Source organism: Capricornis sumatraensis, chromosome 23, assembly GCF_032405125.1.
Source record: "Capricornis sumatraensis isolate serow.1 chromosome 23, serow.2, whole genome shotgun sequence".
In the NCBI taxonomy this organism is placed as follows: Eukaryota; Metazoa; Chordata; class Mammalia; order Artiodactyla; family Bovidae; genus Capricornis; species Capricornis sumatraensis.
Window position 1 is genome coordinate 16,583,731 of NC_091091.1, and position 17,116 is coordinate 16,600,846.

The 17,116-nt window shown below is 36.0% G+C and overlaps 1 protein-coding gene across 2 annotated transcripts in view; it reads left to right on the forward strand.

Annotated features, from left to right (window-relative positions):
• Positions 1-14,630, forward strand: part of TBC1D12 (TBC1 domain family member 12) — a 93,881-nt gene extending 79,251 nt beyond the window's left edge. Inside the window, exons 7-13 of one of the 2 annotated variants that reach the window (XM_068961432.1) lie at positions 4,144-4,224; positions 6,501-6,589; positions 7,452-7,523; positions 9,030-9,158; positions 9,419-9,528; positions 11,730-11,988; positions 12,868-14,630. In XM_068961432.1, the coding sequence (XP_068817533.1) occupies positions 4,144-4,224; positions 6,501-6,589; positions 7,452-7,523; positions 9,030-9,158; positions 9,419-9,528; positions 11,730-11,988; positions 12,868-12,936 (809 nt within the window). In that variant the 3' untranslated portion in view covers positions 12,937-14,630. Of the gene's footprint in view, positions 1-4,143; positions 4,225-6,494; positions 6,590-7,451; positions 7,524-9,029; positions 9,159-9,418; positions 9,529-11,729; positions 11,989-12,867 lie in introns of both variants that reach the window. The other variant, XM_068961433.1, reaches the window with a different exon arrangement.
• Positions 14,631-17,116: the final 2,486 nt, after the last annotated feature.

Sequence of the window (17,116 nt, forward strand, 5' to 3'; positions counted from 1 at the left end):
TACCAATAAAATGGACAACTTGGAAGAAACGGACACATTCTTAGAAAAGTACAACTTTCCAAAACTGAACCAGGAAGAAATAGAAAATCTTAACAGACCCATCACAAGCATGGAAATTTAAACTGTAATCAGAAATCTTCCAGCAAACAAAAGCCCAGGTCCAGACGGCTTCACAGCTGAATTCTACCAAAAATTTAGAGAAGAACTAACACCTATCCTACTCAACTTCTTCCAGAAAACTGCAGACGAAGGTAAACTTCCAAAATCATTCTATGAGGCCACCATCACCCTAATACCAAAACCTGACAAAGATGCCACAAAAAAAGAAAACACAGGCCAATATCACTAATCAACGTAGATGCAAAAATCCTTAACAAAATTCTAGCAAACAGAATCCAACAACACATTTAAAAGATCATACATCATGACCAAGTGGGCTTTATCCCAGGGATGCAAGGATTCTTCAATGTCTGCAAATCAATCAATGTAATACACTACATTAACAAATTGAAAAATGAAAACCATATGATTGTCTCAATAGATGCAGAGAAAGCCTTTGACAAAATTCAACATCCATTTATGATTAAAAAAAAAACCCTTCAGAAAGCAGGAATTGAAGGAACATACCTCAACATAATAAAAGCTATATATGACAAACCCACAGCAAACATTATCCTCAATGATGAAAAATGGAAAGCATTTCCCCTAAAGTCAGGAACCAGACAAGGGTGCCCACTCTCACCACTACTATTCAACATAGTTTTGGAAGTTTTGGCCAAAGAAATCAGAGCAGAAAAAGAAATAAAAGGAATCCAGATTGGAAAAGAAGAAGTAAAACTCTCACTGTTTGCAGATGCCATGATCCTCTACATAGAAAACCCTAAAGACTCCACCAGAAAATTACCAGAGCTAATCAGTGAATATAGTAAAGTTGCAGGATATAAAATCAACACACAGAAATCCCCTGCATTCCTATACACTAATAATGAGAAAATAGAGAAATTCAGGAAACAATTCCATTCACTATTGCAACAAAAAGAATAAAATGCTTAGGAATATACCTACCTAAAGAAACCAAAGACGTATATATAGAAAACTATAAAACACTGGTGAAAGAAATCAAAGAGGACACTAATAGATGGAGAACTATACCGTATTCATGGATCAGAAGAATCAATATAGTGAAAATGAGTATACTACCCAAAGCAATCTGTAGATTCAATGCAATCCCTATCAAGCTACCAACGGTATTTTTCAGAGAGCTAGAACAAATAATTTCACAATTTGTATGGAAATACAAAAAACCTCGAATAGCCAAAGCAATCTTGAGAAAGAAGAATGGAACTAGAGGAATCCACCTGCCTGACTTCAGGCTCTACTACAAAGCCACAGTCATCAAGACAGTATGGTACTGGCACAAAGACAGAAATATAGATGAATGGAACAAAATAGAAAGTCCAGAGATAAATCTATGCACCTATGGACACTTTATGTTTGACAAAGGAGGTAAGAATATACAATGGAGAAAAGACAATCTCTTTAACAAGTGGTGCTGGGAAAACTGGTCAACCACTTGTAAAAAAATGAAACTAGAACACTTTCTAACACCATACACAAAAATAAACTCAAAATGGATTAAAGATCTAAACGTAAGACCAGAAACTATAAAACTCCTAGAGGAGAACATAGGCAAAACACTCTCCAACATAAATCACAGCAGGGTCCTCTATGACCCACCTCCCAGAATACTGGAAATAAAAGCAAAAATAAACAAATGGGACCTAGTTAAATTTAAAAGCTTCCACACAACAAAGGAAACTATAAGCAGGGTGAAAAGACAGCCTTCAGAATGGGAGAAAGGAATAGCAAATGAAGCAACTGACAAAGAATTAATCTCAAAAATATACAAGCAACTCATGCAGCTCAATTCCAGAAAAATAAACGACCCAATCAAAAAATAGGCCAAAGAACTAAACAGACATTTCTCCAAAGAAGACATACAGATGGCTAACAAACACGAGAAGATGCTCAACATCACTTTGCATCAGAGAAATGCAAATCCAAACCACAATGAGGTACCATTTCACGCCAGTCAAAATGGCTGCTATCCAAAAGTCTACAAGCAATAAATGCTGGAGAGGGTGTGGAGAAAAGGGAACCCTCTTACACTGTTGGTGGGAATGCAAACTAGTATAGCCACTATGGAGAACGGTGTGGAGATTCCTTAAAAAACTGGAAATAGAACTGCCATACGACCCAGAAATCCCACTGCTGGGCATATACACCGAGGAAACCAGAATTGAAAGAGACACGTGTACCCCAGTGTTCATCGCAGCACTGTTTATAATAGCCAGGTTCCATCAGCAGACAAATGGATAAGAAAGCTGTGGTACATATACACAATGGAGTATTACTCGGCCATTAAAAAGAATACATTTGAATCAGTTCTAATGAGGTGGATGAAACTGGAGCCTATTATACCGAGTGAAGTAAGTCAGAAAAAAAAACCACCAATACAGTATACTAATGCATATATATGGAATTTAGAAAGATGGTAACGATAACCCTGTATGTGAGACAGCAAAAGAGACACAAATGTATAGAACAGTCTTTTGGACTCTGTGGGAGAGGACGAGGGTGGGATGATTTGGGAGAATGGCATTGAAACGTATATTATCATATGTGAAAGGAATTGCCAGTCCAGGTTCGATGCATGATACAGGAAGCTCAGGGCTGGTACACTGGGATGACCCAGAGGGATGGGATGGGGAGGGAAGTGGGAGGGGGATTCAGGATAGGGAATTCATGTACACCCGTGGCAGATTCATGTCGATGTATGGCAAGACCAATACAATATTGTAAAGTAATTAGCCTCCAATTAAAATAAATACATTTATATTTTAAAAAAAGAAAAAAAAATTTCTTCTTTCCAAACCATGAGTAGTAAATACATTAAAAAAAAAAAAAGATTAACTGAAGCAAAATATGTTCTTGGTATTTGGGCAGTATTATATAAATTTTGATATTTGGGCCAGAAATACTTTCTGCTGTTTTGCATTGAAATTTACTATTTTTATGTAAAATTTAACATATTTGTAGTGGTTAGTTAGCAAGTAGAAACAATTAAAATTTGAGAGATGAAAAAATTTTCAATTTCTTTTGTTCTTGAAATTTTAATGAGATCTTGTATATGAAAGCACAGAGTAATAGTCTCAAAAAGTGATTGGGCAGTTGAAGTAAAAATGTAGGGATTAAGATTTTTGTATGTAGGCCTTCTGGTGAAATCTGTGAAGTTTGGTAGCTTTGAATAGCTTGTTAGCCTTAGCATAATATAATAATAGAGATATCATATCACAGCAATATCATAATAGAAAAAACAATTTTAAGAAAAGAAAAGCAAGAACCAGCATTTGTATTTGTTAAGGATGTATATGGTGTCAGGAGCTTAATGTAAATTACCTTATTTAATCATGGGCTTTCTGGATGGCTCAGCAGGTAAAGAATCCACCTGCAATGCAGGAGACTCAGGAGATTTAGATTTGACCCCTGGGTGGGGAAGATTCCCTGGAGGAGAGCATGGCAACCCGCTGTAGTAGTCTTGCCAGGAAAATCCCATGGACAGAGGAGCCTGGCTGGCTGTGGTCCATGGGGTCGCAAAGAGTCAGACACAACTGAATTGTCGGAGCACACACATACAACCCCATGAGTAGGTGTTACTTTCCTCCAGTTTACCCGCAAAGACAGCCTAGTTCCAGAGTGATCAAGTACCTTTCTTGAAGTCTCACAGGTAGTAAGTGGCAGAGCTGGAATTTGAATCTAGGTGTGACTGACTTTAAGAAAATCATGTTTCTGCTATTCCACAGTGATACTCCTTTAGCAGAAGCATCTTTTCCAGCCTGTTAACATTCATTCTATATTGTAGCTATTTGGATGACCACTCTGCAGTATTTTACCTTTCTGGTTGTGTAATGAATTGTTTTGATAGAATCAAGTACTTCAGTTTACCATGTTTTTGATACCTACCACATAAGAGAAATCTGACGATATAGTAAGATTTTTATCTTTATTTTTCAGTAAAAATAGAAGTATGTGGATAAATTTCCTTCTTATTATTTATGAATTTTTATTCTTGTTTTTCCCCAGAACTTTATGAAATCTTCCTCTCAAGAGCAAAGGAACGGTGGAAAAGTTTCAGTGAAACAAGTTCAGAGAATGATGTAGAAGGTGGGCTATTTTTGTTGTTGTAAATAGAAATTTCTCAAAATCCAGGTGCTGAGATATGTGTGTGATTTTTTCCAATATGCCAGGAACTGCAATAATTCTTTACATACATTATCTCCTTTAATGTTAATAACCCTTTAAATAGATGTTATTATATTGAATGATATAAGAGGAAACTGAGGCTCAGAATAGTTAACTTGGAACAGCAAAGCTGTGATGTAAACCCCGATTGTTGGACTCCAGAGTCCAGTTTTTAATCACAACAGTAAAAGTAATGGGGTGTAGTATTTTTAGGCCACCTCTTACTTAAAAGATAGATGATCTTCACAGCTCGTTTGTGACCTCCCCTAAAGAGGAAGCATGCTCTTCTCTCTTATACTGTTGGATTATCACTTCAATTCAGTCAGTAACTGAGCGAGGTTGGGCAGGATTGCAGCTTTAGATAGACTTAGTTCATCTTGGGTTTCAAATTTGTTGATGGAAGGAACCACGGGCTCGGTGCTTTAATCAGACATTCTCCCAAGGGCCATGTGCCCTTGGATTTCATTGTCTTTCCAGCCTGGCCTTCTGCATTATACTGGAACCCAGCAAAAGTCCCACAGAGGAAAACCAGATGTACTTTCAGGCTCCTCTAAATCAGTCTCATTGGGCCATGAAAAGCTCTTCTGCATTCTTTCCTCAAGCAGAGTACCTTCGTCTCTGGCAGGCTCAGTCCTGAGCCCATTCCCACACTTGGCAGATGCCCCTAGGAATTAAAGTGGCCACTGGTATCCACTTACCTGGGAAAGGAAAGGCAAGGCTCTTCTCTTTTTGAGATTTAAACCCTTTAGAACTCTCGGTGCTCACCATTCTCTTATGCCCTTTTTTTTTCTTTTCTTTTCTGGCCACACTACATGGCTTGTGGGATTTTAGTTCCTTGACCAGGGACAGAACCCAGGTCCTCAGCAATGAGAGGGCAGAATCCTAACCACTGGATCACCAGGGAATTTCCTCTTATGTCTTTTTTAAAACATAAGGTATTCGAAATCTGCTTTTTCCTAGTTGTTATTGCAGAAGTAGTAGTCTTTCCCCTACATTTTATAAAACCTAGAAACAGAAATCTTTTACCATAAAACTTTGTGATAAATGTATAGATTCTTTCTTCATATTCAGTTCAGTTCAGTCGATCAGTCATGTCTGACTCTGCGACCCCATGAACCGCAGCATGCCAGGCCTCCCTGTCCATCACCTTTCCCAGAGTCCACCCAAACCCATGTCCATTGAGTCAGTGATGCCATCCAACCATCTCATCCTCTGTCGTCCCCTTCTCCTTCTGCCTTCAATCTCTCCCAGCATCAGGGTCTTTTCAGATGAGTCAGCTCTTCGCATCAGGTGGCCAAACTATTGGAGTTTCAGCTTGAACATCAGTCCTTCCAATGAACACCCAGGACTGATCTCCCTTTAGGATGGACTGGTTGGATCTCCTTGCAGTCCAAGGGACTCTCAAGAGTCTTCTCCAACAACACAGTTCAAAAGCATCAATTCTTTGGTGCTCAGCTTTCTTCACAGTCCAACTCTCACATCCATACATGACCACTGGAAAAAACCATAGCCTTGACTAGACGGACCTTTGTTGGCAAAGTAATGTCTCTGCTTTTTAATACGCTGTCTAGGTTGGTCATAAGTTTCCTTCCAAGGAGTAAGCGTCTTTTAATTTCATGGCTGCAATCACCATCTGCAGTGATTTTGGAGCCCCCAAAAATAAAGTCTGACACTGTTTCCACTGTTTCCCCATCTATTTCCCATGAAGTGATGGGACTGGATGCCATGATCTTAGTTTTCTGAATGTTGAGCTTTAAGCCAACTTTTTCACTCTCCTCTTTCACTTTCACCAAGAGGCTCTTTAGTTCTTCACTTTCTGCCATAAGGGTGGTGTCATCTGCATATCTGAGGTTATTGATATTTTTCCCGGCAGTCTTGATTCCAGCTTGTGCTTCTTCCAGCCCAGTGTTTCTCATGATATACTCTGCATATTAAATTAGTAGGGTGACAATATACAGCCTTGACGTACTCCTTTACCTATCTGGAACAAGTCTGTTGGTCCATGTCCAGTTGTAACTGTTACTTCCTGACCTGCATACAGGTTTAAGGTTATAAGTTCCAGGAAAGCTGTGATGTTTCTTTAAAGTTATTGATTATTCAGCTTTTAACTTTCCTTAAGTAACATACATGCTGTGTGTGATCATTCTGTGTTTACGAGACTGAACTTGGTATAACAAGTATCTACCTGGCAAATGCAGGTGTATCTGTTGCTGATCGAGAGGCCAGTCTAGAATTAATTAAGTTGGACATATCCCGTACATTTCCATCGCTCTACATCTTTCAGAAGGTAAGGGTATCTCAACTAGCTTGTAGCAACTATTTTTTTTAATCCAAAGGAACAAATTCTCTAAATGCATAGCTATTATTTTTTAAAAGCATAACTATAAAAATTGGAGGCCTTTATATAAAAAAGGCAAAACTAGTAGGAAAATAGTAAAGGCATTTCTGTTATTTTATTCCACTGATTGAATGTGTTGCAGTTAGAATAGCACACAAAGGTACTTGATGAATCTTCCCTGAAGTGAATTTCTATTCTGTAAAATATCTGAATTTTAACATTTTTGCCTAGTAAATTGGTAAACTATAAGGAAGTTTGCTCCAAAACTTAATTTTTTTTCAGAATTATTATTGAAATAGGAAGGTTTGTTTTTGGTGCAGAAATTATTATGAAATTGCTTACATTTTATGAGGAGAGTAATGATTACATTTTATATGTATATATGACAAGTCTTTATTCATGGAATTCTCTACATTGGCAAAGTGAGATTGAAAGTTTTACCATTAAGATTAAAATTTGTTATTATTAATAAATTTAATTTTGTATCTTCATGGTTTTCTTTTGTTGAAATTATATTATATCAAATGAAAGAATCTGTGTTCATTATAAATTTATTGTGCCAACTTTAGATATCTTTAAAATTGCATACAACTCTATAGTTTGTATCCATCCATCAAGTTAGTTTATTTGACTATTGGTTTTCCACAATTAAATATTTTTTATCCATACTTTAGAACATATCTTTGCAGAGTGATTAAGTATACTGACCAAAACTAGTCATTTAGGAAATACAAAGTTAATGTGTTTTTTGAGAATTAACTTAGAAACAATTATTTGTAGAGTTTGACATTTCATTTTTCTCTTCTCTAAGGGTGGCCCATATCATGATGTCTTACATAGTATATTAGGGGCATATACATGTTACCGACCAGATGTTGGTTATGTAAGTATTTGTTTCAATCTGTCTTTCGAATATAAACAGTCTCTCTGTCTTATCTCATAGTACCTTATGTTGTATTAGCTCTCAAATGTCTGTATCTCTGTGGTTTTTTTCTTGGTCCTGTCAGCTTACTCTGAGAGGAATTTTCCCTTTCCTGCCAGAGGCTTGTGAGACTGATTGCCAGCTTTCTTGGAGAGCAGCTAGGGATTTGACCATTCAATTTGTAAACTTTTATTTCTTATCCAACCTGTGTTGCCTTCTCCCCATTTCCCTAACTCTCCTTTTCCTGACTGTCTCTTTAGAGATAAACCTCTTATGTTCATCTGGGTTGAGGAAAAGGTAGGTACCTGTACATACAGAGTAGAGGAAGGGATTTGCTCCTTTTACAAATTTTTAACCAATCCAATTTTAGTCCTTCCTTTCAGTTTTAGAGGTGCCTGATAACTTCAGTTCTTGAGCCTTCCAGAATTTGTGGCTGAATTGGCTTGCTTGCTGACTGGCTTTCTCCTCAGCACATATTTTAGTCTCAATATTCCTTGTATAGTTAACATTTCCAAAATACTATTGACATCTTTTATCTACTGTCTCTATTATTTTCCATTTTCTTTTTTGTTCTTCTAGGTTAATACTTATCTTTTTATTTATTGCTATCTTAGTTGGATTTGGAAGGGAAGGGGACAAAGAAAAATGTGTGTTCAACTTGTCATGTTTTACTGGAAATCATAAAACCTTCATTTTCTTGCCTTTGTCTTAAAATAGAAAAATTTTAGAGATTTCACAATACGGTGGCTGTCTGATACAACTTACCCTATTTTGTTGCATGTTCAGTTTTACATTTGTTTATTCATCCATTCACTCAACAGATATTTACTGTGTGCTTATGGCTATATGCCAGGCTTTGTTCTAGGCATTTTATTCAGCTCTGTGAACAAAATAAAGATGCCTTTTTGTCTCTTATAATTTAGATGGAGACAGACAATAAACAACAACAAATAAGTAAATGACATGTTATATTAAAAGGTGATAAGTGTTATAGAAAAAGCATGACATGGGTTGGGGAGAAAGTAAAGTTTGGTCATGGGGTAGGTTGTAGTATTAAAGCTGTCCTTATGAAGAAAGTGAAATTTAAGCAGAGAATCTCTTTTGCTCATGTGTTCTATAATAGAATCATAAAAACATTACATAACCCCTTCATATTTTTAAGTTGACATTCATTTAAATTTTTTCATTGTAAGTTTCATCATAAAGGATTTAATTTTTAGCACTTATTAAATATTGACATTTTAAAATAAAACTTTTATTTTAATACTGTATGTGCTCAGTTGCTCAGTCATGTCTGACTCTTTGTGACCCCATGGTCTATAGCCCGCCAGGCTCCTCTGTCCCTGGAATTTTTCAGGCAGGCATTCTGGAGTGAGTTGCCATTTCCTACTCCAGGGTATCTTCCCGACTCAGAGATTGAACCTGTGCGTCTTGCATCTCCTGCATTAATTTCTCTTCCCTTTGAAGGTCCAAGGGATGTCCTTCATAGCAGCAGTTCTCATTCTCAACTTGGAAGAAGCAGATGCCTTCATTGCATTTGCAAATCTCCTGAATAAGCCATGCCAGTTAGCCTTTTTTCGTGTGGATCACAGCATGGTATGGACATTTAGAATAAATTGTGTTTTTCTTTGTCAGTTTCTATAGGCTGATTGCCCTTACAGAGTAAAATACAGTAATTAGAAGACCAAGGTGATCTAAAATAAGCCTTTCATTGAATTACAGTTTTATGAATGCTTGATGAAAAGACTCAGAAAGAGGTGCTAAGCAAGATTTTCTATTAACTTATGAGTAAGGATTTAATTTCTCAATTTCTTGAGTATACTCTTAAATAATTTTGTTGAAATTTCTATCTTTAGATGTTGAAATATTTTGCAACGTTTGAAGTATTTTTTGAAGAAAATCTCTCCAAACTATTTCTTCATTTCAAATCTTATAGTCTTACACCAGACATATACTTGATAGACTGGTAAGTTATAGAATATAGTAATTAAAAGGAAACAGAGTAAAACTTGTTGCCTAAAGTAAATCTGATGCACAGGATCATACATATAAGAAAAACTTTTCTCTTATGTATAAAGAAACCCTCACATTTTTGTTGGGAGGCATTTGATTAAGAGTGTGAACTCTGGGTTGAAATCAGAATCCCTGTTTGTATTTCAATTTCCAAACTATAAAATGGGAGTAATAATATCTCTATCTTGAGTTGTAGTGAGAGTGTTTTGCATGGATTATCTCACTCAATGCCAGGTACATACGAAGCTCTGAGAAAGAATTAGGTGCTATTCCTTTAATATTCTTAACATACAAGAGTTTATGATAGTTATGATGGGTTTTCTTTACTGAGAGCTTTTTTTTTTTCCAAGGCCTTATCCAGTTTTCTGACCAAATATTGATGCCTTATTTAGGTGCTAGTGCCTTTTTTTAACTTTACAGTTCTAGCTCTTCTGTTCTAACTTGGAAGGTTTGCCTAGGACTCTGCTGAATAGTAGCAGTAGATTATTTAGAGGGGGGTGAATTTTGCCCAAGAGACAGAGCAGTTGATCTTAAGATAGATTGTTAAGAGTACATATGAAATATTTAAATCTTAAATCCTAATCATTAAAAATCAGTGGGTTTCATATAAGTGATAATAAGTTTTAATATAGATAATGGCATTGATCAACTATCTTTATGGTTGTTTGAGGTTTCTTCTACTTAGACTTTAAAAAAAAGACTAAGTTATTTTTCAGTGTATTCTCCTGTTCCCATTAGAAACATTAGAGTTCCTTTGGGTAGGACCTAAGATCATGGGGAGAAGGGTTTTATATTATGGGACCTGAAGGACCAAGATCAAATACTAAATCTGTAAAGAAGGTGGGTCAAACTGCTCAATTGTCCGTCTTAAGAACTGTGAACATGAGGCAAAACAGGATCACAACTGATAAAGGGAACAGGATGAAATTAATACCAAGTGAGTACTGTATACTAGAAACTGCCTCGGCACTACTAATACCCTTTCACATTTTGAACAGTGAGTTAGTATTCTCTGTACTACCAAGAGTATGCTTTAGGTTTTCTGGAGGGTTTCGTTTTTTTTTTTTTTTTGGCTGGGCCTTACATCTTTTGGAATGTTAGTTCCTGACTAGGGATAGAACCCAAACCTTCTGCAGTGGAAACCAGACTCCTAACCACTGGACTGCCAGGGAATTCCCTCTGCTTTCTGTTATGCAATTAAATATGTGTTTATAATTTAAGAAGTAGACATGGATTTTTGTTTCACTCCATTGAGCTTGTAACATACAAAGCCCAGAACCAATGGTGCAAGAAAAAAGAGGAATAAGTAAGTAGCAGTGCTAATGAGGATTTATTTCATTTTTTGGTGGGAGAGCCTTTAGTTGCCTTGCTCACGTTTCATCAGCAGTATCTCTGATAGTCTGTGTAAAAAATGTGTACCTTCTTTGCCAAGGTAACATCAAGAGAAGTTCTCTAGCATCTTCTCTCCCTACTTCCTCAACCACAGTCCTACTCCAAAGTACTACTGAATAAAGACATGATCAAACATTATCAGAAAGGATGGGAAAAACCTTTAGCGATTCTATTGGAGGGTACACATGTTCCAAAAGAAGTAGTAAGTAAAGTTTGGTGAACGGAAAACAAAACAGTAGGTGTTTGTGAAGAGAAAAAAAAAGGAGAGAAGTCAGGCTTTATGGTTTTGTATTTAGGTTAATATAAGGTACTTGTCCTCATACAGTAATAAGAAGTAACTTTTACAGAGCATTTCTTATGTGCCATTCACTATTCTAAACACTTTACATTTAGGTAATTTTATTATCTTTGTTTACTTATGAGCAGACTGAGGCACAGCAAGGTTAAGTATCTTACTCAGGGTACATAATCAATAAATTGCAGATTCAGACTCAAGTACGCTGGTTTCAGAGTCCATACCCTTAACCATGAGGTTATTCTGCCATTGTAGTTTGTATTAGGCTGTATCACTGCATAAGATTGTAAATTCACATACTTCTGTTATTTATTACTTAATTTTCCACTACTCAAGTTGAGGGAAGGAGCCATATCTTATTTGCCTTTTCAGCCCTAATTTGGCACTTCTTTTTATATAGAGATGCTTAATGAGTGAATGAATAAATGAATGAATAATTTCAATGACTTTTCCCCCCCTAATTTTAGGATCTTCACACTATATAGCAAATCACTACCACTTGATCTGGCCTGTCGAGTATGGGATGTATTTTGCAGAGATGGGGAGGAATTTTTATTTAGGACTGGATTAGGAATCCTCCGATTATATGAAGATATTCTTCTACAGATGGACTTTATTCACATAGCACAGTTTCTAACTAAACTGCCGGAAGATATCACATCAGAAAAACTGTTCAGCTGTATTGCAGCCATTCAGATGCAGAATAGTACCAAAAAATGGACTCAGGTAGAGTGACATTTTCCTACTTCTAACAGATGTATTAAAAGTTTTTTTTTTAATTAAAAAAAAGTTAAGTATTCCTCAAATGTTAGTGCTTAAGTTTAAGAAAAAGCTTTAAAAATAATTTTTGACTTTGAAAAAAATATTGCTTCTCTTTCACCTCTCCAGACCTATGGCTTTATTTTTTATGTAAGTCCAGTAATATTTTGAGTTTAGTGAAGTGCAGCCTACAATAGTCATGTATTTGCCAGGGTAATTATATAAGCACCTTGGTAGTTCATATAGACAACAATTGTATTAAATACCTGAATGTGTACTAAGGGTTTGCAATAAAAAGAATGTAATGTATGATTCTGACTTTCTAGATGCTAAATCTTGTTAGGGAAGCAAATATATTGATAGTCTAAAGTTATATGACATAAAAAATAGTGTTAACACTTGCTTCATGAATGATGGACAGTAGGCATAAGTTCACACTTTCATTGCTTATGAAAATGAAAATATAAGAATATTGGTCCAGTCAATGTATGGCAAAAACCACTACAATATTATAAAGTAATTAGCCTCCAATTAAATAAATTAATTAAAAAAATAAATATTGGGAAAATGCAAAAAAAACACACCAAAAAACGAATATTGGTCCAGGAAATGTTTTGTTACCTAATAGTAATTTTATAATATTGGCAAGTGATGAAAACTGGAATCTAACTGTATATCATAAAATTGGGTTGAAACAAACAAGAGGATTTGAGAATGACACTCTTTCAGAGAGCAAAGTTATGTATGCTAAAGCTTTTTCATGTTAATAAACTATAGATTTTAAAATCTCTTTAATCTGCATGGTTGTTGTTTTTAGCATTAATGTTTACTTTATATAATTTCCAGGTCTTTGCATCTGTGATGAAGGATATTAAAGAAGGAGACAAGAATAATAGTCCAGCTCTGAAAAGCTAACCTTCAAAATTAACAAAATAATTGCAATATAACAAATGTTTTTTGATAAAAGTTTTTGTTTCCTATGTAAAAAAGCATGGTAGAAAATGCTGAAGAGAGCTAAAAGAATCAAGACATGGAAAACTACTGATTTTGAATTCCATGAGGCTGAAGTAAATGAGTAACCCATTGACAGTATTAATTTAAAAAGTATTTTATAGGGAGAGCCATTTTACAAAGGAAAAAATTGAAATGGCTAGTTCATACTTCATAATATGGAGTGAATAGTTTAATGCAATAAATTTTTTAATAGCTTTGGATATAGTTCAAAATTTTTACATCTTTTCTTTTTTTAACTATTAGCATAAAGGCACTTTGGAGGTCAGAACAGGCTAAATACTGCTTTAAATTCTGAAAACCTATTTGAAGTAAACTCCTTAGTACAGATATTATCTCCAGTTCCAAACATTTGAAGATATTATAGACCAATAATAAGCAACTTTGATTGTAAAGTGTTTATGTCACTGATGTTTATATTCACTCCCAGGTCGGGGCAAATTTGGGTTATTTGGGAACTGGAAATATTGGTAGGAGATTGTTTAGCACTTATGTAAGTGTCTTCCACAGTATCATGTCTGTTTATGAAAGGAAATTGTTTCTTTTTCTCAAGGAATTTCTGTCACTCAGAGGAATTTAGCTTTTCTGTTTCTAGTCTAAGAAATTGTTCATCTAGTAATTTAAGAAAGCTAACTGGTAGAAGAAAATTTCTTTGCACTTTAATGGACTGAAGACTTTTTGGAGGGAGTAAGTCCATAAACATAAATGAGGTTTTTCACTGATAAGAGTAAAAAGTAATGAATTCTGAGAGTTCTTAAATAGCATGCTACTTGGCAAGACTTTGTTTGTTAGTTAAAATTCTTTCACTGTCTGTAGAAACAAAATTTGTTAATTCCAGTTTGAATTTTGAAACAACATGTAGCCAAGTCCATGACTTGTAAAACCCTGTGTATAATTTTCTAATAAATGGAAATGAGAGTAAAAGAAAGATAAAATTTAATTTTTTTCTAATGAGTTTAACTTTGATGATATAGTGGATAAAGGAATGATTAATTATTGGTAACCTGACATTAAATTTATTATGATGTTTGATTCTTGAGCTTAAAATAAATCACTTTATTATTATTGGTATCTATATAACGTGGTATTTGGTTAATAATTAGACTTATAGTGTGCTTTTATGTTGCACTTTGGTTTGAAACAACACTTAAGCACACTATTTCTGTTAGCGGTATATAGTCTTCAAACTAACAAGTCTGGGAACCTTGTTAGTGACTGCCTCTTTAGGAATATGGGACCAGATGGTACCCATGTATTTTTACCCCATGGGTCATTCTAGCCTAGGGACCACTAATGGAGCCCTCAGAAGTTAACTCCTGTCATAGGAGCTTTCTTAGTGGAAACTAGTAGTGTAATAAAATATTGAGGGAGTACTCAGGGTCTTAATAGGTTTTAGAATGACATATTAACTCTGGTAACTACTTCCTTGGTATTGGTGGCCCTGATAGAGGGAATGAAACCCCTGGCAGTAATCTCATTGAGGTTGTACTACCTGCCAAAATTTAATCTTACTTTTGTGTATTTGTTTCCTAAGTTGGGCCTACGTTACTGTATTTCTTTTTCTCATTTTATTATTGTACAGTTTCTTTACCTTTCAAGTATAAATGTGTATATAAAATGTAAATACAAGGAATTTACTAAAATCCACTATTAACAATTACTGTGTAAATAAAACTTATAAGCAGAGTAATTACTTGAAATGAGTCTTCATTATTTGGGGGATATTTAACTACATGTGGAGATAAAAACGGAATAAACTCTTCTGCCAGATTTCTCTTCCTGAGGATGACTGGGCCTTTTGGCTTTTGAGATTGACAGTACTGGTAGTGAGAAAGTTGTATCTTCCTTACACCTCTTATACAGGCATTATAGAGTTACTCGTTATACACATGGTCAGTATATGGCAGTTTTTTGGGTAAAGTATATTTTCAGTTAAAAAATAATTTGCCTGGGAGAGAGGTGGAAGGGAGGTTTAAAAGGGAGGGGACATATGTATACCTGTGGCTGATTTATGTTGATGATGGCAGAACCCATCACAATATTGTAAAGTAATCATCTTCCAATTAAAAATAAAACAAAAAAAATGACTTTCCTAAAAACCTCAAGATAATGTGAAATTGAATATGATGTTTTGTCTGTCTAATCAATATTTCTCACTCATTGTCCTTTTAGCCCTGGTCTGCACTGTATTGTTTAAACGCTACTGGAAGACTCCAGTAACTAGCATAGCTTTCTAAAGTCAGAACACATAGTTTTTGCTGATTTCTTTTGCAGTGATGACCTTCATATAATGTTATTGATTTGAGTATACACACACACACACACACACACACACACATATAAGCAGTGTGTGTGTATATACATATACTTTAATTGACGTATAGTTGATATACAGTGTTGTGTTAGTTTCTGGCGTACAACAAAGTGATTCAATTCAATTATATATATATTCTTGCTTTCTGTTGAAGAACTAAGAAGGATTGAGGAAAATTTCTTCCCCTCTGACACTACCCAGGAAAACTAACTCACCAAAATGACTGAAACCCTCACCTTAAATACTGTCTTCAGCAGAAAACCAAAGATGTTAGGAGAATGGTTTGAGACTTCAAAGGGGAAGCAATTCACATGGAGATGAAAAGCAAATGTTTGGTAAACAGATGTTTGCTGGGCCTTGCAGAATACTGAGTGGATTCTGATCTCTTTCGGCCCTGCAGAGTTTTCCCCACCTCACCTAGTCTATATTCTTAGTTCTATTACAGAATAGACCCTCTATCAAAATTCTTTTTGGCAGATAAGGGGGCAGTAACAAGAAAAACTTACTGAGTCTTCTGTTTCTTAAAAATAAATTAGCCTAATTTAACCTTCACACCAAAAAGACACATTTTGGGGTGACAGATTTTGCTTTCCTACAGTGCTGGTGGCTCAGCTGTAAAAGAATTCACCGCGGTGCAGGGGCTGCAGGAGACCTGGGTTTGATCCCTGGGTCAGGAAGATTCCCTGGAGGAGGGCATGGCAACCCACTGCAATATTCCTGCTTGGAGAAGCCTGGCAGGCTGCAGTGCATAGGGTAGCAAAGTCAGACACAACCTACTGAACATGTATGCAGGCACAGTGGTACAACCATTTATTTGGACTTCACTGTTTCACAGCATGTGAAAGTCGCCCAGTCATATACGACTCTTTGTGACCCCATGGACTATAGAGTCCATGGAATTCTCCAGGCCAGAATACTGGAGTGGGTACCTTTCCCTTCTCCAGGGGATCTCCCCAACCCAGGGATCGAATCCAGGTCTCTCGCATTGCAGGCAGATTCTTTACCAGCTGAGCCACCAGGGATGCCCAAGAATATAGGAGTGGGTAGCCTATCCGTTCTCCTGTGGATCTTCCCAACCGAGGAATTGAACCGGGGTCTCCTGCATTGCAGGTGGATTCTTTACCAACTGAGCTATCAGGGAAGCTATCACAACATGCAAAGATGAAAATTATATCATGTTTTTAAACAATTAAAAGCTTTCTTTTTTTAACTTCAGGGAAATTAGCCCCTTCAGAGAGAGAAGAAAGCCTTGCCCTTTAAAAAAACTGTTAGCTAGAAATGCAAATCAAAACTGCAATGAGGTATGAATGGCCATTATCAAAAAGTCTACACATAATAAATCTGGAGAGGATATGGGTAAAGGGTACCCTCTTACACTGTTGGTGAGAATGTAAACTAGTACAGCCATTACAGAGAACAGTACAGAGATCCCTTGAAAAACTAAAAATAGAGTTACCATGTGATCCAGCAACCCCACTCCTGGGCATATATTCAGAAACGATGAAAACTCAAATTTGAAAAGATATGTGCACTTCAGTGTTCATAGCAACACTGTTTAGGCAAGACATGGAAGCAACCTAAGTGTCCGTCGACAGATGAATGGAAAAAGAGAATGTGTTATGCATGCACACACACACACACACACCAGCTATGAAGATGAATGGATAAAGAGAATGTGTTATGCATGCACATGCACACACACACACACACACACACACACACACACACACACCAGCTATGAAAAAGAATGCATGCTATTAGCAGTGTTGA